General features: G+C 38.4%; 1 protein-coding gene across 2 annotated transcripts in view; it reads right to left on the bottom strand.

Annotated features, from left to right (window-relative positions):
• The window catches only part of EGFL6 (EGF like domain multiple 6), a 37,055-nt gene that overhangs the window by 1,957 nt on the left and 17,570 nt on the right, over positions 1-17,528 (bottom strand). The window contains exons 8-11 of one of the 2 annotated variants that reach the window (XM_064646629.1): positions 10,493-10,822; positions 4,094-4,174; positions 1,951-2,037; positions 319-584 (exon numbers count right to left, since the gene is read on the bottom strand). In XM_064646629.1, the coding sequence (XP_064502699.1) occupies positions 319-584; positions 1,951-2,037; positions 4,094-4,174; positions 10,493-10,822 (764 nt within the window). The remainder of the gene's footprint in view (positions 1-318; positions 585-1,950; positions 2,038-4,093; positions 4,175-10,492; positions 10,823-17,528) is intronic. The other variant, XM_064646630.1, reaches the window with a different exon arrangement.

The raw sequence follows: 17,528 nt of genomic DNA, 5'->3' as shown, positions 1-17,528 counted from the left end.
CATGTGTGTATGCTTCTGGTGCATGAGATATTAAGGAGAGATTTTGCTAACTCGTGTTAGTTTACGATGTGATGCAGTTTTTTTACAAAATGACAGAATTACTGCCATCATTGTTCTAATCAACTGTGTAATTCAGTTCTGAAATTACAACCAGGTGATAACTTCTGTGCCTCCTAAAATGTGGGCTCCTGTTTCCCATTTCAGGTAAGCCTTTCAATTGCTGATGCCTGTAAAACAGTTGGTGGAACACTTGAGGATTAAGAAATTAAACTGTTGTGTCGATTATGGCAATTGGCTTATAAATTCTGTTACACTTACACTGTTAGTTGTCTCAGCTCCCTGAAATATCTCTATTTTTCCAGTTCTCCACCTTTCATCTTTTCCTGTGTTCTGCTCCCAGACAGGAGCAGTTTTTTTGTTTGCCAGGAACACTCGAAGTTTCCCCACTTTCTCACCAGCAAGCCGATAACTGAAAATCAAGCAGTAGCTACTCTTTGGTTTCAGGTCAGTGAGAAGAAGTTTTAGACGCCCCATATCCTTCTTGTGCCCCACAAAAGCTGGAACTGCCATGTAGTACCCATCACCTTGTAACAAAAAAAAAAAAAAGAGAAAGAAAAAAAAAGCTTCTTTATTGGGTTTGTGTTATTTATGAGCAAATTGAATACATCTCCACTAGGAAGATAAGGGGAAGCTAGTTTGCTTGAATAATTTAAACTCAGACTGGAGAAAAGCAGCAGGGAGTGTACTTTGCAAGGAACAAGCTTGTACGGTTGGAAGTCAGATCAGTTTACAGAGGAGATGAGTTCATATTTCACTGGTAATTACAGTCATTCTTCCTTGCACTATCTTTCTAAGGCAAAACCATCTGTTTTTCAAATGCAAAAGCCTGAAACATGCTGCTGTGCCTCTGTGGTCAGATAATTTCAGTACTTGAGCTAGCTCAATACTCTCTCCACTGTCCTTTGTGAACTGATAGCTTATTCCCCAAGTCCTGTGGGACCAATGAAGTGACAGACACACACACAAAGTGACAAAGGAATAAGACATCTGAGCCCATAAATAAAGTCATAATCAGCAGATGTTAGTTCAGGGAGACAGAGTAAGGCCAGGATAAGGTCTTCCTGGAAGTACAGTACAGAGAAGGGATTTTGGGAATTATGTGGAGCAGGATAGAAAGGATTAGTGAAGAAAGACTGGGATGGAAGGACTGTGAGGGAAGAGGGAGAGAATGTACATGTAGAAACTGGAGCAAGTGGCCCGCATGATCTGTAGGATCTGCTGGTCCCTACTGCAGCAACTTCTGCAACATTTCCTGGGTCACAGGGGAAGAGACATCCTTTTGAACAAATTCCTCCAGCCACACCTTTTTATGTACACCCATGGAGCAGTCACACATTGCACCCGTGGAGCTCTTTCTCAGGTTCAAGCAGGCCTCCTCTTGGTACCTAGTCAGGTATTGGTTGTTCTTGAATAGCATTTTGCCCTTGGCTCATTCTGAGGAATGCTGTCACTAATTTGCTTGCAGAGTTTAAGACTTCTGAGCAGTTATCCCAGTGATCTAAGCCACGTGAGTGACTACATTGCCACATCCATCTAAATTACGGATGTGTGATTAAATGACTTACCAATCTTGGAGAGACACAACATGTAGCTGATAAGGTTTCCATTACTTTGTACCTTGCAATTCTGAAGAGTTATGTTCTAATAATTTTTCTTATATTTTGATCAATTTGTATTGAAATATGTTGCTGACTACCAGCTGCCACTGCATGTTTCAAAGAAACAATATCCACTCCCAGTATCCTCTGCCTCCTTTCATCTTTTATAAAAATAACCCACTGATTGAAAAGCTAATTTTTGATTCTGATTCTGATTCCCCTCCCTCCTGCATTTTTTTGAGGGGGTGAGCCATCACATCAAAGCTTAGGTAGAGGACAGATATTTAAATACCTCTATCACGATCAGCAGGATTCCAGTCAAAGTCATCATCAGCATCTTGTTTCCAGTCACAGACTCCTCGACTGAAGCTGCAATCAACTGAAAAAAAATTGTCAAAGAGGTAAGAGAAATACTATATCATGGGTACTGTTAAAATAATTTGCTCACTATTCACACCACTATTAATGTACAGGTAATTCTAAAATTATCTATAATCTGAGTTCACATAGTCTTGACCTAGATTAAATTGCAAAAAAAGCAAAACATTAGAATTCATGTAGTAATCCTTTCTTTAGCTCACAGGAAAGTCTGTTGTGTCTTTTTATTGCCAATCTCCCATCTGCACATGAGTTTGTATGCTATGACTGCTGTATACTGAGTGTCTGCTGATCCCCAAGTATAGTTGGAGGTGTTAGTTTTGAACTCCAGTGTCAGAAATTATTTGGGATCTGGCAACTTTAGAGCTCTCCTCTCCGTTTGTTACACTGATGTAGCTGTAATCAGCTGAGATCAGCTCCAGTTCTATCCATTGAGAGAAGCTGGCCTCCCATGAGCAGAATTCCTTATGTCAGCACTTGATACTCCTACTACATGGAGCTGGGAATAGGCAAATCAGTTTATCCTTAGAGGATTCTGAAGGATGAACTGAAAAAGATTGTCACCCATAGCACACCACAGCCTTCGTGACTGTGCAGATGAAAAGCATTACATACACAAAGAAACACTCTGCAATGCAAGCATGACAGATCAGATTAAGAGTAATATGTCAGCCATCTGAGTCTCCTCAGAAAGATGCATCTGTCTTGTTCTATTAATGTATTTTATCATGAGGCAAAGACATTCAGTACATGGCATTTAAAGAGCTCTGCTGTATAAATTGACTATTTCTGAGTATTTCTAAATAGGAAAAAAAGTCAGCCAGAACATCTGTCTATTTGGTTTGTTTAAGATTTGGAAGTATTTGTGGATTGGTTTTGGGTGAAACCCTCCTTGCCCTAAAAATAACCTCAGCTACAGCCAATCCCAGCACTTCAGCCCCTGCCCTCACTGGTACCTTCCCAGGAGTTTGCTACTGCCCTGTAAATGCATCAGCTCGATAAGATCTCTCAGTCCCTCCTTATGGATTCTGGTTTTTTCCATGGTTCTCAAAAGCAGGTCCTTATTGTCAGCTTCATGATTCTGTCCATCACAGGGGAAACAGTTTCCCACCAGGAAAGAGAGGGAGAGTGCCCTTTGATCATACAATCATTAAGGCTGGAAAAGACCTCCAAGATCATCAACTCCAACCTTCAAATGAACACCACCATATCAACTAGACCGTAGCACCAAATGCCACATGGAGTCATTTCTTGAACACTTCCAAGGAGGGTGACTCCACCAACTCCCTGGCAGCCTGACAACCCTTTTGGTGAAGAAATTCTTTATTCCTTTATGCTCTGCTTTGACCAGAGCTACACTGCAGTGTCTGTTATGGCTCCCAACAGGCAGTGAAGTTTTCTGCTTCAAAGTGCATGAAGCCATTTCCTAAGGCACAGCAGAAGCTTAAATTGTGTATATAAATTGACAGGTCTTGGACCTTCTATGCTCCCCTGACTGATTTTGTAATGATTTTTTAATGTGAAAAAGAACGTATCTTACTGTGATATCCATGAGACTTACTGATGAATAGGGAGCTATCACAAATTCATAGCCAGGCTGTGTAAGATTCAGGGTAAATATTTATTCAGTCTTGTGCAGGGGAAACTCCTACTGACTTCTGACAGAGGACGAGGAGTAAAACCAAGATATGGCAGACAGACATTGGCATATTATTGTGTGCCATGGAACATATTCTCATTTTTTACACAATTGAAAGTACTTTATTTTTTTATGACTATGTAATTATTCAAGTGAAATTCAATTACAAGTCAAGTTCCAGTGTGGGGGAACTTTCTGTACATGGCTTATAAACAGTTCTATTTGGAAAAGGACACAAAACCAGCTTCTCACATGGGAACTGGCAGAAAGGTTTGGCCAGATACTGTCTCTAACATGTTCACCAAATCCTTGGTTTGTGTTAAAGGCTTTTAAACTCATTCTGACTTGGCTGATATAGGTTGTCATGAAAACATACAATACGCAAGAAACTAAATACTGTAGAAAAAAAATAATCTACCTTCTTGCTCTGGTCTTGACACTGGAACTTTCCTCTGTGCCAGGTGAGGGCCAAAGACAGCTGCTTCTTTCACCTTTGGAACTAGGGAAAACAACTTGTCAGGTGCTGAGTCATCATGGGAACAGAAAATGAAACTTTATTTCTTTATACCAGATGCCATCATTTATTTAAATAAGTCAATGTATGTATTTTCCACTCCACTACCAAACTCCCTAACCCCAGTTGGATACTGACTCTGAATTTTAAAACTTAAATACCTGATCAGCTGTTGGGAAGGAAGGCTGTGGTGACTGCCCTTCCTCTTCCTCACCCTCCCTGCTACAGCTGATAAGCACAGACTGATGTTTTGATAACCAGACCCCGTGGAAAGCCCTGAGCAAGTTATTTTGTAAAAATTGGTGGATGTGTCTTATGCCAAACTGGAAGAGTCAGTACAGCCAATGAATGTTTGGTGCATTCTCCAAGACACTGGCCTGAAGGAGGTACTTGCTCAAGAAGCATTATTTTTCAGCAACAGCATCAGAGACCAAGGGAAAACCTCTCCTGTCTGGTGAGGTACAAAGTTATAGAAGCTTACATACTCTTATTTATGTTGAATAATACTCTGAAACACTGTAAGTATTTTAAAGTTCTGTGATTAAGCTTCTCTTGTACTATTTTAAGTGATTAATAGAGAAGTGCACTCACTAAAAATAATGACAGTCTCAACTTCTTTATGCATGTCCTATGTAAGTAAATAATCACACATGAGAGAAAAGGAAGATCTGCTTTCACTGGTAGAGGATTCTATCATATTCATATACCTATGATATATTCATGCACACCTCTGAAAAAAGGAGGAGGTTAAATGTGTCATTTCAGAGGAGGAATGAGGGAAGATCCTCTGGATTACTGCCTACAGAAGGTGTTAGTGGAAAGTCCAAAAGACTGAAGTTCACTTTTCACCCACACCCTGTGGGCCTCTAAGCTAAGAAAAGCTCAAACTGCTTCAACAGTGCCAGATGATAGGAGCTATGGAAATTACTTTTCCCTACTCAGCATTGTATCATATATGCAAATGCCAAGTATTTTAAAAGTCATTACTTTCACATGCATGCACATTTGTTCAGAGGGGAGTTGTTTTCCCATGAGTTCAGCTGAACTAGTGCTTTCCATCTAAATACTCCAACATACAGTTGTAAACACATACTCAATTTTGAGAATATACTTGGAACCCGTTGCAATCCAGAGCCTCCTAGCACCATAAAGGCTATACCATCTACTTAACCTTTCTTCTCCTTCAAAACTGTCAAAAATTGCTTTGTGTACACCAGTGAAATCACACTCTAACAAAGAAGCCCTGGAGGTATTTCCAGAGGTGCTGAATTGAGCTGAGAAAGGAGACTCATGCAATCTTATGAGCTTTCTGATGAATTGCCAGGAGCGTGTCCTCTCTTGTTGTCCTTGCAACCTTCCCCTCACCCAGACCATTACTTAAATCACTTGGATAATATTCTTACTCAAGGCAAGGATTAATATAGCATTCTCCAATTAATATATGTCTACATATACACATTTAGGAATAGGCACATGGAGATTAGGTGTTAAGTTTACTGTCGTGCCATAAACTTGGCCTCATACTTATTGAAAGAGACTCAGGCTGTGAAAATCCTTGCCAAAATGAAGAGAGCTATTAAAATATGATCAGTTCTGGAAAAAGTGATTTAACAGAAGACAACAGCTGCCAGTGTGATTTATATGTGGAGTTATTGAATTACACTTGAATTCACTTGAGGGATATACATCCAGGTGTAGCTATGTGCTATCAAGCGAAGAACTGTCATGCACAGAAAAAGAGTCCAGTTTTGTATCCAAATCTATTTTTGTTTTCAGTCAGGCATGACAGTCAAGTTTTCCACTTACTGAAAGATATCAGCTGCTTATTGTGAGAAACTGTAAGTTTCAGCTAAGAGAAAGGCTTCCAAGAAACCTTACTGCTTGGAAAGTGCCTACATTTTACATCAAACCATCATCACACATAGCCAGGATACAAAGTTTACTCCCTCGTAAGTAGTAGGCAGGAGTCAGGATTACTCTTTTTAGCTCTTCTGCTATCAAGTGGTCTTGTAGAAAGGTAGGCCTCATCCCATGTTCCCTAAGAACATACTCTCACCAATGAAAGTGCACATAGTCCCACTTTAGGCACAGCAGAGTCCGTCCTTTCTGTACTGCTGATGCCCTCCCATCTACTTACCTGCAGCACTAGCTACTGTGAAATCTCTACATAAAAAAACTTCTCTAAAAAACCTTCGTATGTTGGTGCACACATTCTTAACCATTGATGTCATCATGATACTCTTACCAGGTAAGATGGGTTGATCTTCAGAGCAGGAATCAGTGGCAATACCCATGTAACACACTACCATGAAATTCTACAGGAATTGTGTCGGTGAATGTCTGTGACAAGCTGAGCGTAAATAAATTGGAGATTTTCTGGTCCTGAAAACAGCCACCTCATTGCTGACACAGGTTCTTACATCTGCAGGAAATTCAGTGTTGCTACCTGCAACATATATCTGAGTATTGCCCTTGTTCTTAGGAGGGAGAATCTCTTCGAGCCTTGTCAGGTGGAGTTTGTCAAGTGTATTATACATCAGGAAGTGCAGCAGGGAAGGAGACTTTCTGCTCAATAGAAAGCCCCAGCCAGGTCTACCTGGCTGAAGGTACTTCTCTAAAAAATGGTAAGACTTGCATAAAAAACTCTGGAACTACTGAAATCTGTAGTGTGAAAAATTCCATGTTTGCAATCATGGAAGCACTTCTTAGCAAATAACCTAAGAAAATGAGAGAGTAGGGCTGCAAAGAAGCATTGAGACATTATTCTAGTGTAAACATGACTGAAGAGAGTGCCACAAAGGGGATTTAGAAACAAATTTATACATGAAATTAGAATTCCATTTTAAAAACACCAGACTTACAGGGAGCACTGCACATACTGAAATAAATAAGGTTTGAAGGCCACCTCCCCTGTCTGAGGACCTTAATATAGTGAAGTAAAGAAAGAGACTGCCACTAGAAAATATAGAAAAAGAGACAGATTCAAGCACATCCTTTTATACAGTGCACAGCAGTGCCCTCCTAGAAATGCAGGCAGATATCAGTTCACTCTCCCTGTCAAACAGAATTGTTAGCGCTCATCTGCCAGTTGTGCCAACTTAGAGCACAAAAGTTCTTTGGAGTTGGCTTGCATCTGGCTTGCTTGTGTGAGCTCAGGGCTGTCTGAAAAGTGCCACATAGATAGAACCTCAAGTCAGTCTGTAAGTCAAATAAGGGCCAATGAGATCACAAGAGCAATAGGAAGTTTCAGGAGCACATCTGGAAAAGCAGTGCTTGGAGTAAACTACAACATTTAAAGGTTCAAAGTAAAGAAAAAAAAACCAACCAAAAAAACCCCAAACCAAAATTGAACCCGGTACCACAATGAGCAGAAGCTCAGTAGAACAGGTCTGTGGAGCACTGTTTTATGGACACCCCTCAGAAAACAGTACAAAAGCACTGTTAAGCATCTGGTAAGTGACTGATGCTAAAGGAGCTTTCTGAAAACACTGATAGATTTTCCTTTCTGTGGACTTGGTTTCACCTCTCTGCTTTGCCAAGTGCTGTATATAAAGTTACTTATTAAAATATAAAATACCATTATATAAAATACCATTTGGAAATGGTATTTTAATCTGAAAAAATATGGCTTTGTTTATAGCCTGGAAGTAATTTTCTATTTGTCTGCAGTAATGCATGTGCTATCCTTAAAGCTTTGATCCCTTTTTTTTTACCCCATTATTGTGACTGTATTTTTTTATAAAGCATCTATGGCATCACATTGAACTCTTGCTGAGGCAGCTATACTGGGAGAGCAGATATATAGCAGAATATAAGCACCCATGTATTTAAGTGTGCTAGTTGTAGGCAATGTGGTATATTTTTATTTCTTGTTACTACTGTTTGATTTTTCTTTCCCCTGGAAAATGCTGGTGTCTGGTTTTGCCTAGCTAATCTAGTTAGTCTAATGTAAAAATAACACGCTGAATTTGGGAAAAGTAACTAATCTTGGTAATTCTAACACATACGATCTAAAGTGCCTGAAACTGCAGCATGTAGGAACTCTCACAAAAATGCTATTTGCTGTGTTTCTAACACTGTTCTCTAATGTTCAAAGCTCATTAAAAACAAACAAACAAAACAAAAACAAAACAAAACAAGGAAAAAACCCAACCCCCTAAATAAAAAATGAAAACAAACAAAAACCCCCCATAAACAAACAAACAAACAAAAAACAAAACAGGAAACCAGAGTGGGCACTGTAAAAAAATGAAGCAGACTGTAAGAAGTAGTAAATTTAAGACTCACTTCCTGTATATACAGTGTATCACTATGTCAGACTCAAAGGAATATACCATATCTGTGCTGCCATGTCCTGCTCTGAAAGAATTACGTTTGCCAGATGCCCGACATCTATAGCTCTGGACTGAGCTGTGGTCTGAGCATTGTAGCTCACAGAGTGGTGTAATTATCAGAAAAGAGTAAGATTAAGAACAGACATCATGATTAACTAAGAGAGAGCTTTTGTTCAAAATTAAGAACCCCAAAATCATAAGGGAAACAGTGCACTTTTAGTATTGCCAAATAAACCAGAACCCAAAACCTCTTGCTGTTACCAAAGTAAATGTCTCTGTAATAACATGGCTGGTTACATGATACTACAGGAGTTACACGATATGAGTTTCATAAACTGATAAAGTAGAGAATATAGAATTTAGTTGCAGTTGGCAATACCATTCTAGATTACCAATGGTACCTGAAAAGCACTAAAATGTTAGAAGCTGTCAGAATTAAGGTTGTGCTTAATTGATTAAGTGTAGCTTGAGTGTAGCATCTCTACAATCATTGCTTGTACAACCAAGTACTTTGGTCCAACTCTCTGTGTCTTCCATGTGCAGAAAGGACATTTCTCACAGAGTAAGGAGCTTTCCAATACTTTGGTTTACTCTAATCTTCTATATATCTGCAAATTTTGCAATAAATAGGACATATTTATTTAACTATTTAATATTAAGAATTAATAATAAAAATAATATGGATAAATTATTAGTCTATTGATAATAAATATTCCAATTTATTAAACTGCACCTTTCACAACAAGACAGATCGTTCCTCCACACTGAACAAGGTAAAGATCCCATGGAATATAGTCATTTGAAGTCATTAAAGACTGTATCATAAGATAAAAAGATAAGGAAAAAATTTTCATGGATGTCCTTAATTTTGATATTTCTTAAACGTTGGGGGCTTCACTGTGCTGTCTTTAACTATTGTAGTTTGTTTTTTTAAGTAGTGAGTAGCAATTTTGATGAAGGTTCAGTATTTTGATAGCTGGCCTATTTTAATAATTTCCATCTCTGTAAAATAATTTCTTTATTTCCCTACAGTATTTTTCTGTGACTCCCTATGCACTTAATGTGTAGTAAAACTACTATGATAAAATAATAGGTCAATTTAAAAAAAAAAATTAAGATCTCTGAAAAGTGCGACCTATCTATTTTTCCTAATTAACTATTCCTCCTGGAAGACAAAGAATACCTATATTAATAATACAAGAGGCAGATGCTATGTGAATACTTGAGGGGATTATATGGAGGAACTTAATGTGGTAGTAAAGGAATCTGCTGAATAGACACCAGCAAAGAAGGGAAAAAACATGATGTACAAATTTACGAGCTGTAAATTTGAGCTAACGATGTAGTCCAAAGGATCATTCAATATCATTAAAAATTAAAGTGGTTTTGAAGCCAAATGTCCAAGCAATTAAGTGCCTAAATAATGACTGAATTTTTATTATTAACAAGGATCAATTATAGCACATGGAAATTTAAAAGGAAAGGAAACACAGTTAACAAGCTACCTATCTTAAAATGAAAATGCAAATGCCACAATGCCTGAAGTCCTAGAATCACAGCTGGCATCAAACAAGAAAGTCATAAATAATACAGAGTTCACATACTTAATGAAACTACATCTTGGACATACTTGCTATCTCTATGTCACAGAGCACACTGACTTTCTGCCAGTATCCCCTGGCAAAATAAAATCTCTCTAGCATAGCTTTAAACTGAAAGAGGGTAGGTTTAGAGTAGATATTAGGAAGAAATTCTTAATTTCTTTGAACAACATGGTCTAACAGGTGGCCCTGCCTGTGGCAGGGGGATTGTAACTAGACCATCCTATGATTCTATGATTCATTTTCTACAAGTAAATTCTGCTAAAGTGTCTATGATGTTTTGTGATGGTTTTGTTAGTGTTTATATATTTTTATATTGAAGCCAGATTTTTTTAAAAACAGATTTTTTTAAAAACAAAGAAACTTACAAAAGACATCTCCTCTCAGGCTTTGCTCATCATCGATTTGATTCTCAAAATCTGCCTTCTCCTCTTCATCAGACTCTTCTGCTTCATCTTCTGTAGTAGCTTCAATTTCTTTCTCTTCCTCACTGTAGCTCCCACCAAGATCAGTACCACCTTCATAGTCCAATAACTGCAAGTGGGTCTTAGAAGGAGGTGTCACAGCTGCTTCTGGGATCACATTCTTGATTTTTTCATGCTTTTTCACACTATTTTTATGTGCAAGAAGTTTCTTAATTGTGTCCTTAGCTGTTCCAGGGATTCTTGCAATTTCCTTCACTGACTTTTCAGGGATAACTAGAACCAAGAAGAAAATAGTAAATATCCATCTAAGGAACCATCCAGCATTTCTAAATGGGACCATGGTGTCCTTTACAATGTCTAGAGACATACAGCTAAATTCTCTACTATAAGTTCAGCTCTGCACAGAACCAAACACACATGCTCGTGTTCAGCTCTCTGTCTGAGTTACAGTGAAAAAAACCAAAGTGATCCTCTGTCAAGAGTGCTTTGGACTCCTGTGTAACACAGGCCATGCTGCACCTTACATTATTTTTACACTGAAGCTTAGGTAAAAAAAAAAAGAAAAATAAATCCTGCTTCAACTTGTGAACTACTAAAAATTGTATGTGCAGCTGAGATTCCCTGCACAACTGTCAGCCTACTAGTAATGAGCAATTTTCTTAGCTATCTTTTGTGAACTTTTCTGGCCTACTTTTCCTTCCATGACAGGCTGAAAGCCACTGAAATGGAGCATATTTTGAGAAGACATGCATCAAGTTGCTCTGTCATATTTCATTTAGTTCTAAGGGCTATTAAGATGTAAGGGGTAAACCCAAAAATTCAGAGAGGCATCCAGGAATGCCAAATTATTATCGTCTTGCAATTCCAAGATGGAGTAGAACATAAATGTAAAATTTCCTCCGATTTTTACTATTTTATGATTCCTCTTGGCCATGAAATACTCTAGGTTATCCTTTTGATAATCTGGTATTATCCTTTTAATTATCCTGATATTATCATTTTGTGTAATACTAACTATCTTTTTGAATAACCATTCTTGTAGTATCTTGCAGCTTTGGATCCTGCTTAAAAACACAAGGGCTGCCAGAGGTGAAAACTAAAGAGTAGGATAAAAGTCAATCAAGATTCTTCAAATCTGCAAAATAAAAGAAAATTCTGATTTTGGAGTTTTACCTATTATGAAGTATAATTAAGTCAATATAGTCTATATTCAGGCACAAACTTCAAAACATTAATTGGTAAGAGGACATTTTTACATTTACATGGCAACTCTGATTTTCTAATCATGCTTTCCTTGTCAATGTATTGAGTTGCAGGACACAAGCCATTTATTTCTTTTAGAATTCAAATTTTTTCTCTCTACAATCATTAAACTATGGATGCTTGAATGTGGGAGGTTTTTCATAGGAATGCATTTGAAGTTGAATTTCTAGGCATGTGGGGAGGCAGGATTGATTTTCCACCAGTGGTGGGACCTAGTAGCAGAACAAAGGGCTCCTTTGAGACTGTATGTTGGGCAGCTGTTCCCCATGTTCTCTTAAGATAGAAAAATTATCAGTTTACATGAAACAAGATATTTTAGTTACGTATTATGAAAAACTTGCTTACTATCCTTGCTATAGGATAGTGAAACACAGGAGAAAGCCACTTAGGTTATTTGAACTGTATCACTAGAAGTTAAAAAATTATTAGGCTACCATCTGTCATTAATATGCTGGATATGATCTGCCTCAGAGCAAAAGAACAGTCTAACTGATCTTTTTTAGTCCCTTCCAGATGTACTCTTCTCTCATCTGACAAAGACTGATGGCTCTTTGTGCTGATGGCCAAATCACAGCTGAGGGTTAAAGTGAGGACTACTTTGGATCAGTTTGTTCAAGGTATGTGTACAGTACAAATTCAAATGAGAAATTATGGCAATACTGCAGGTGTTGCCTTTTATCAGCAACATCAGTTGCTGCTCAGCATCAGTTGAGAACACCACAGTGCCAAAACAAGACCTGGAAGGCTTTGTGTGACATGTATGCAAGTTTCAGAGAAAACATTAATCTGAGGAGTTCTAGTTTGTAAGATGATCACATCCCATTATAAGGTTTCCATTAGACCTAATCAAATCCTTATTCTGTCATAGTACCAGAGCTACTAAGGAGGAACCTGGGGTTTGAAGTCCATGGCAATGGACTTTGGGGCTCAAGACAATGAGTCTTTTGAAACAACTCAGAATGAAACAACTGCTATGACATGACCAACTCAGTCCTCTAGCACAGCCTGAATTTGAGTGGGTGAGGAAGAACTGGTGAGTAGGAAAGAATTAACATGTCATAAGCTACTGACAGCCTTCTGTAGTTTGAGTCCTTTATGTGAAGTGCCTAGGACACAATGAGAGTTGAGCAGTTCCTTGGTGCTGTACAAAAGCTCTTCCATAAAGAGAGACTATTTCTACCAGTGGGCCTTATATACTGCTTTCTGTCTTTAATTCTTGATCAGCATTGATGCTGCAGTACCTACAGTCTTTTTGGATTGAAAATGGTGGGGGAAGTCATCTGTTTTTATTTCCCTCTGCTTTTGCTGTCTAGTGATTTTATTAACAGAACAAGAATATGTTACGATTTTGCTCCTTACTTCATAGTAGTATTTTGGGACAGATGTACAGGACTTGTAATTTTGAGTAGTACTTTTCTTCTGTGTGTTTCTTTTCATAGAAGAGACATAGCAGAAGAAAAAACAACAGCTAATAAAACATAACTGTGGACTAGTAGGAAAAGGGGAAAGTTCCCTGAAATTATGTTCACTCCTGGAAAATGGAATCCTATCATTGTGAATTTGTCACGTTTTATTTATGGGAAATGCAACTACATGCTATCTAGTATGTCAGGAACAGAATCAGACTCTCTTGGTGTGCTCATTGGAGCATTCAGGGATTTTTGGAAGTTGCAGTTGGAGTAAATGGATGCCAATAAAACTAAAAACTAAATTTTTTTTTCTTTTCCTTTAGGTAAAGCTTGCAGCCTTGCTTGTCACATACTTGCAAGTAAACTCCTTACTAATACTGCACTAAGTGTCCTCTAGAGGATGATGTCATGAAGGATGTAAGGTTTTCTGGGTCTAAACTCAGAATGTAGCAATAAAAATTAACAGGAAAGCTTAATTCCAAACAAATTTCCTCTTGACAATCAGTAACAAGAAACTGCATGCTGTTAATAAAGGCTATGGGGATTTTCAAGGCAGGGCTGACTGCTCAGCAGACCTGAACATCTACATTTAGTTTCTGCTTTGAAGTCTTCCTTGTGAAATTATAAATTCTTACAGCTCAACATAATAACCTCTGTGGTGTCAGAAAACCAATCTCCCTGTATGTGCAAAATTAAGAAGTGCAGAAAATCAAATGATGAGAGTGACAAAAAGAGGGAGATGAAAATGTCTAAATTCCCATGTGCTTGCAGACTCCAGTTTGCTGCTGCACTCTGAAAATCTGCTCATGGGGACAAAAGGGACAAGACAAGAAGCACATTTTAGAATATGGCACTACTCCCCTTCTTATCTGCAGTCAGCTTTAGAGTAGCTGGAGATGTGGTTTTAAGGTATTTTATGTCTACACATACATTGCAGGAGGAATAATCCAGTGTAAGGATACCCCACCTTAAAGTCAGTCTGTTCTCTTAAATCCACTGCCTGTGGACTTGCCTGAATGAGCAGTTCATCTTCCCTGGCAATCGGGGGTGCTACACCTGAGGCAGTGATTCTTCAGAGCCCTTTGCCCCAGGACATGGAGATAAATGCAGAGGTGCTGGTCACAAATATTTCTTTCTTTGAATTAGAATTAAAGCAAGAGGTAGAAAAACAGAGGCAAGTAGTGGCTGAGGGATAAAAGTAAATATTTTCTGTCATTAGTTGCTGTACAAGATTATAAAACCATAGAAATGGATTGGTGTAGGATGTCTAATGACCAAGTTGCGAAAGTTGAGTTGAAAAAAGTAGAGAGCAGATGCCGACCCCTTGACTCCGTGCTGCGTTGTATAAAGGGAAGTACTCAGGGGATGATACAGGAGAGGGACAGACAGTGATCCATTTTCCTTCCACACACCCTGTGACCACAGCCAGTGCTGGCCAGGGCTCTGAGCGTACTGAGGATGCAGAAGGAGACAGCTTCCTCTGCACTTCAGCAGGCTCCCCACTGCTTCCACCTTCACACCCAGCAATATATTTAAAAATCTGGTGAGAAACAAGCTTAGGAATTAGCTCACAAATCCTTTTGTAGCTCCCGTTGTGGCTTTGGAGAGGTGGTGAGGGATACAGACAACCCTTTACCATATTTGGGCAGAGCCTATAGATGTGAGTAAAGATTAGATCAGCACGACATAGTTTCAGAAATCTTTCTAAAAGTTCTCAACCTCTTTTAGACAGTCTTAAGAGAGTCTGAAAGCTTTCATAGATAGGTTAAAACACAGATTGTGGACTATTATTCTCTTTTAAGCACCATGGAACATCATCTACATATCCCTACCCTGTTTCATGTCTTTTTTTAGGGAGGGATACTTTGAGAAATTAGGGCAAGTTCATCACACTGGACTGTGCTTAATACTTGATTACACCAGCTGGTAATGCTTCCAGTAGGAAATGTGTGATGACAAAAGCCTAAGTGTTATTCATTAAAGGATAGCAGCAGTATTTGACTTCATACTGAATTGAACTGTAAGAATATCACCAGTGATATGACCACAATTACTTCTTAAGCTTTGAAACTTTATTGTGTCAAACTCAATGTTTCTCAGGACTGGCAAGTTAATAAGAAAGCCAAATCATATATAGGGTTTGAGAGTTACCCTATCAGCAAAAAATGAGTGAGTAATACAAGAGGCACAGAGAGAGCTGGCATGAAATTGTAATGACATTTAGATATCCAGCAAAACATAATGAAGAGTAGTAACCCCTGCCTCCAGCCCAGCAATAATAAAAGTGTCATTGTTGAGCTCCTTAGAGTGATGCCTGAAGGTTGTAGACAAAGTTAGTAATCCTTTTTCCTGTTATTTTGTTGTACCATAAAAGCGAATCAAAAATAGGTTCATTTTTTCCACAGGAATCTTAACTGGTTATGGAACCTTGTCAGACTCTATTCTTAAATAAAAGCTGAAATACATATAGTATTTTGTGGCAGGGGAAATGTGGTTTTTCAATGCACAATAGGAAATCAGGAAACACATGAACCTGAGAAGAGCAACAGATTGCAGCAAGAGGGAGGCCAGATGTGGAAATGGCTAGGACCTTTTTAGGGATCATTCAAAACATTACATCTCTAGGGATTCTCAAATGAAATGTGGGCTAGAGACAGTTCAGAAGCAGCCTCTAGTGTTTCATGCATATTAGGAGTGTTAAATGGCAAAAGGGTGCCTGAACAATCGCAAGTCATATCCATGCCAGCAGTAGTATTTGCTGTCTGATGTTTCAGCAGCTTTCTCCTAAGTTATTATATTGACATGCAAATTGAATGAAAGAATGTACCCCACCTTGTGTGCAAAGGTGAATTATATATTATCTCACTTATTCGGTTATTTGGTGGCATGAGGAGATGTAGCCATAGGGATTTCATTATAAACAATGTACTTAGCTATGCTCTTTTCATTAAAATATTTTTCCTTTGTTATAAAAAGCAAATACTGCTGCCATGGTAGCCAGTATGTTATATACTAGAGGCAATTGCTATAAAGTATTAATGCTTCCCTATGAAAACAGGATTGCAGCCCTGTGGGGATACTTATGTGGAGTACTGAGAACATATTTAAGAAGCCTTTTGTTTAACTGCAGCACTACCCCAGGCTCATCTGTTGAAAGCTGGGGTGGGACACAGGAGCTGTAGCCATTGTCACCAAAAGAAGTGTGAAGCCCCTTAAAAATCCTTAAGCCCCTAATGTCCCAGGATCATGCCCTCATCCTATTAAATCCAATAACAAAACTTTCAGCTTCAGTAAAGCCAAAGGTTTTCTACAATTGCCATATGACATGGAGAACACTCAGTGTTTCAGTGTACTGGTTGATACACTGGTACATCCAATTAGTGTTTGTGTTACTGTTTGAAAAACATTTTCCCCAATAGCAAGACTCATGTCCTGTCCTCATCAGTTATACTGGTCAGACTTTTTTGAGGATTGCAGTGAAAATGAACTATTGAAACATTCAAGGCTAAAAGAATCTCCTCCTCTTCCCTTTAAATAAAAGGTGTATGTGGGGGAATGACACCAGAGAAACCAGTCTCTCTTTAGCACCACTGATTTTCAGGTTTTACCTACCACTGACTCTAGTATTTTTCTCCTCCTCAATTGTTTCATATATCTTTCTAGCTAGACACTCACGTTTTGATCTTCTGCCTATGGCTGTGATTTCTCTCATTACTATGTGTTATTCCTCTATCCTTTCTCATAGTAAATCTCTTTTCCATTTAGTGTATTTTACTAAGTTTATGAATGCATGTCTCCTTCCTCTGCTAAGCAAATAATGGACTTCAGTAATTGGAAATATGACATTAGGAAGTAGTCAGAGAGAGGCAAACAACTAAGAAACATCAGTGAGAAGATAGGAATCACCTGACTTCAGGACTGATTTTTTTTACAGGGATAGACATTAAAAACTGCCTCTCCACAAGCAAAAATATTTCCATTGTTCATATTTAAGCAATCATGCCTGTTGAATTGTTTCTGCTTGAGCAAAGAATGTTTTATACATAGACTTAGCCAAAAAGATTGGAAATTGTCAGCATCTTAATAAAAAGAAAACAAACAAATGAAAAAAAAAACCAGGTCATTTTGCTTGGAGATGTATTTCTTTAACATTTCATCAGTGGTACATTTTGTTTTAACAAAACCATATCATGATATGTCATGTCAGCTTGCTGTGGTGTTCAGTCAGGTCTCAATCCCTCTTACTGCATCCTTCCATTGCAGTAAGATGCAGTGACATATCACAGGGGATGTGGTCTAGCAAGGAA

Source organism: Pseudopipra pipra, chromosome 2 (genome assembly GCF_036250125.1).
Source record: "Pseudopipra pipra isolate bDixPip1 chromosome 2, bDixPip1.hap1, whole genome shotgun sequence".
NCBI classification, from domain to species: Eukaryota; Metazoa; Chordata; class Aves; order Passeriformes; family Pipridae; genus Pseudopipra; species Pseudopipra pipra.
This window is presented reverse-complemented; position numbering and strand designations above follow the sequence as displayed.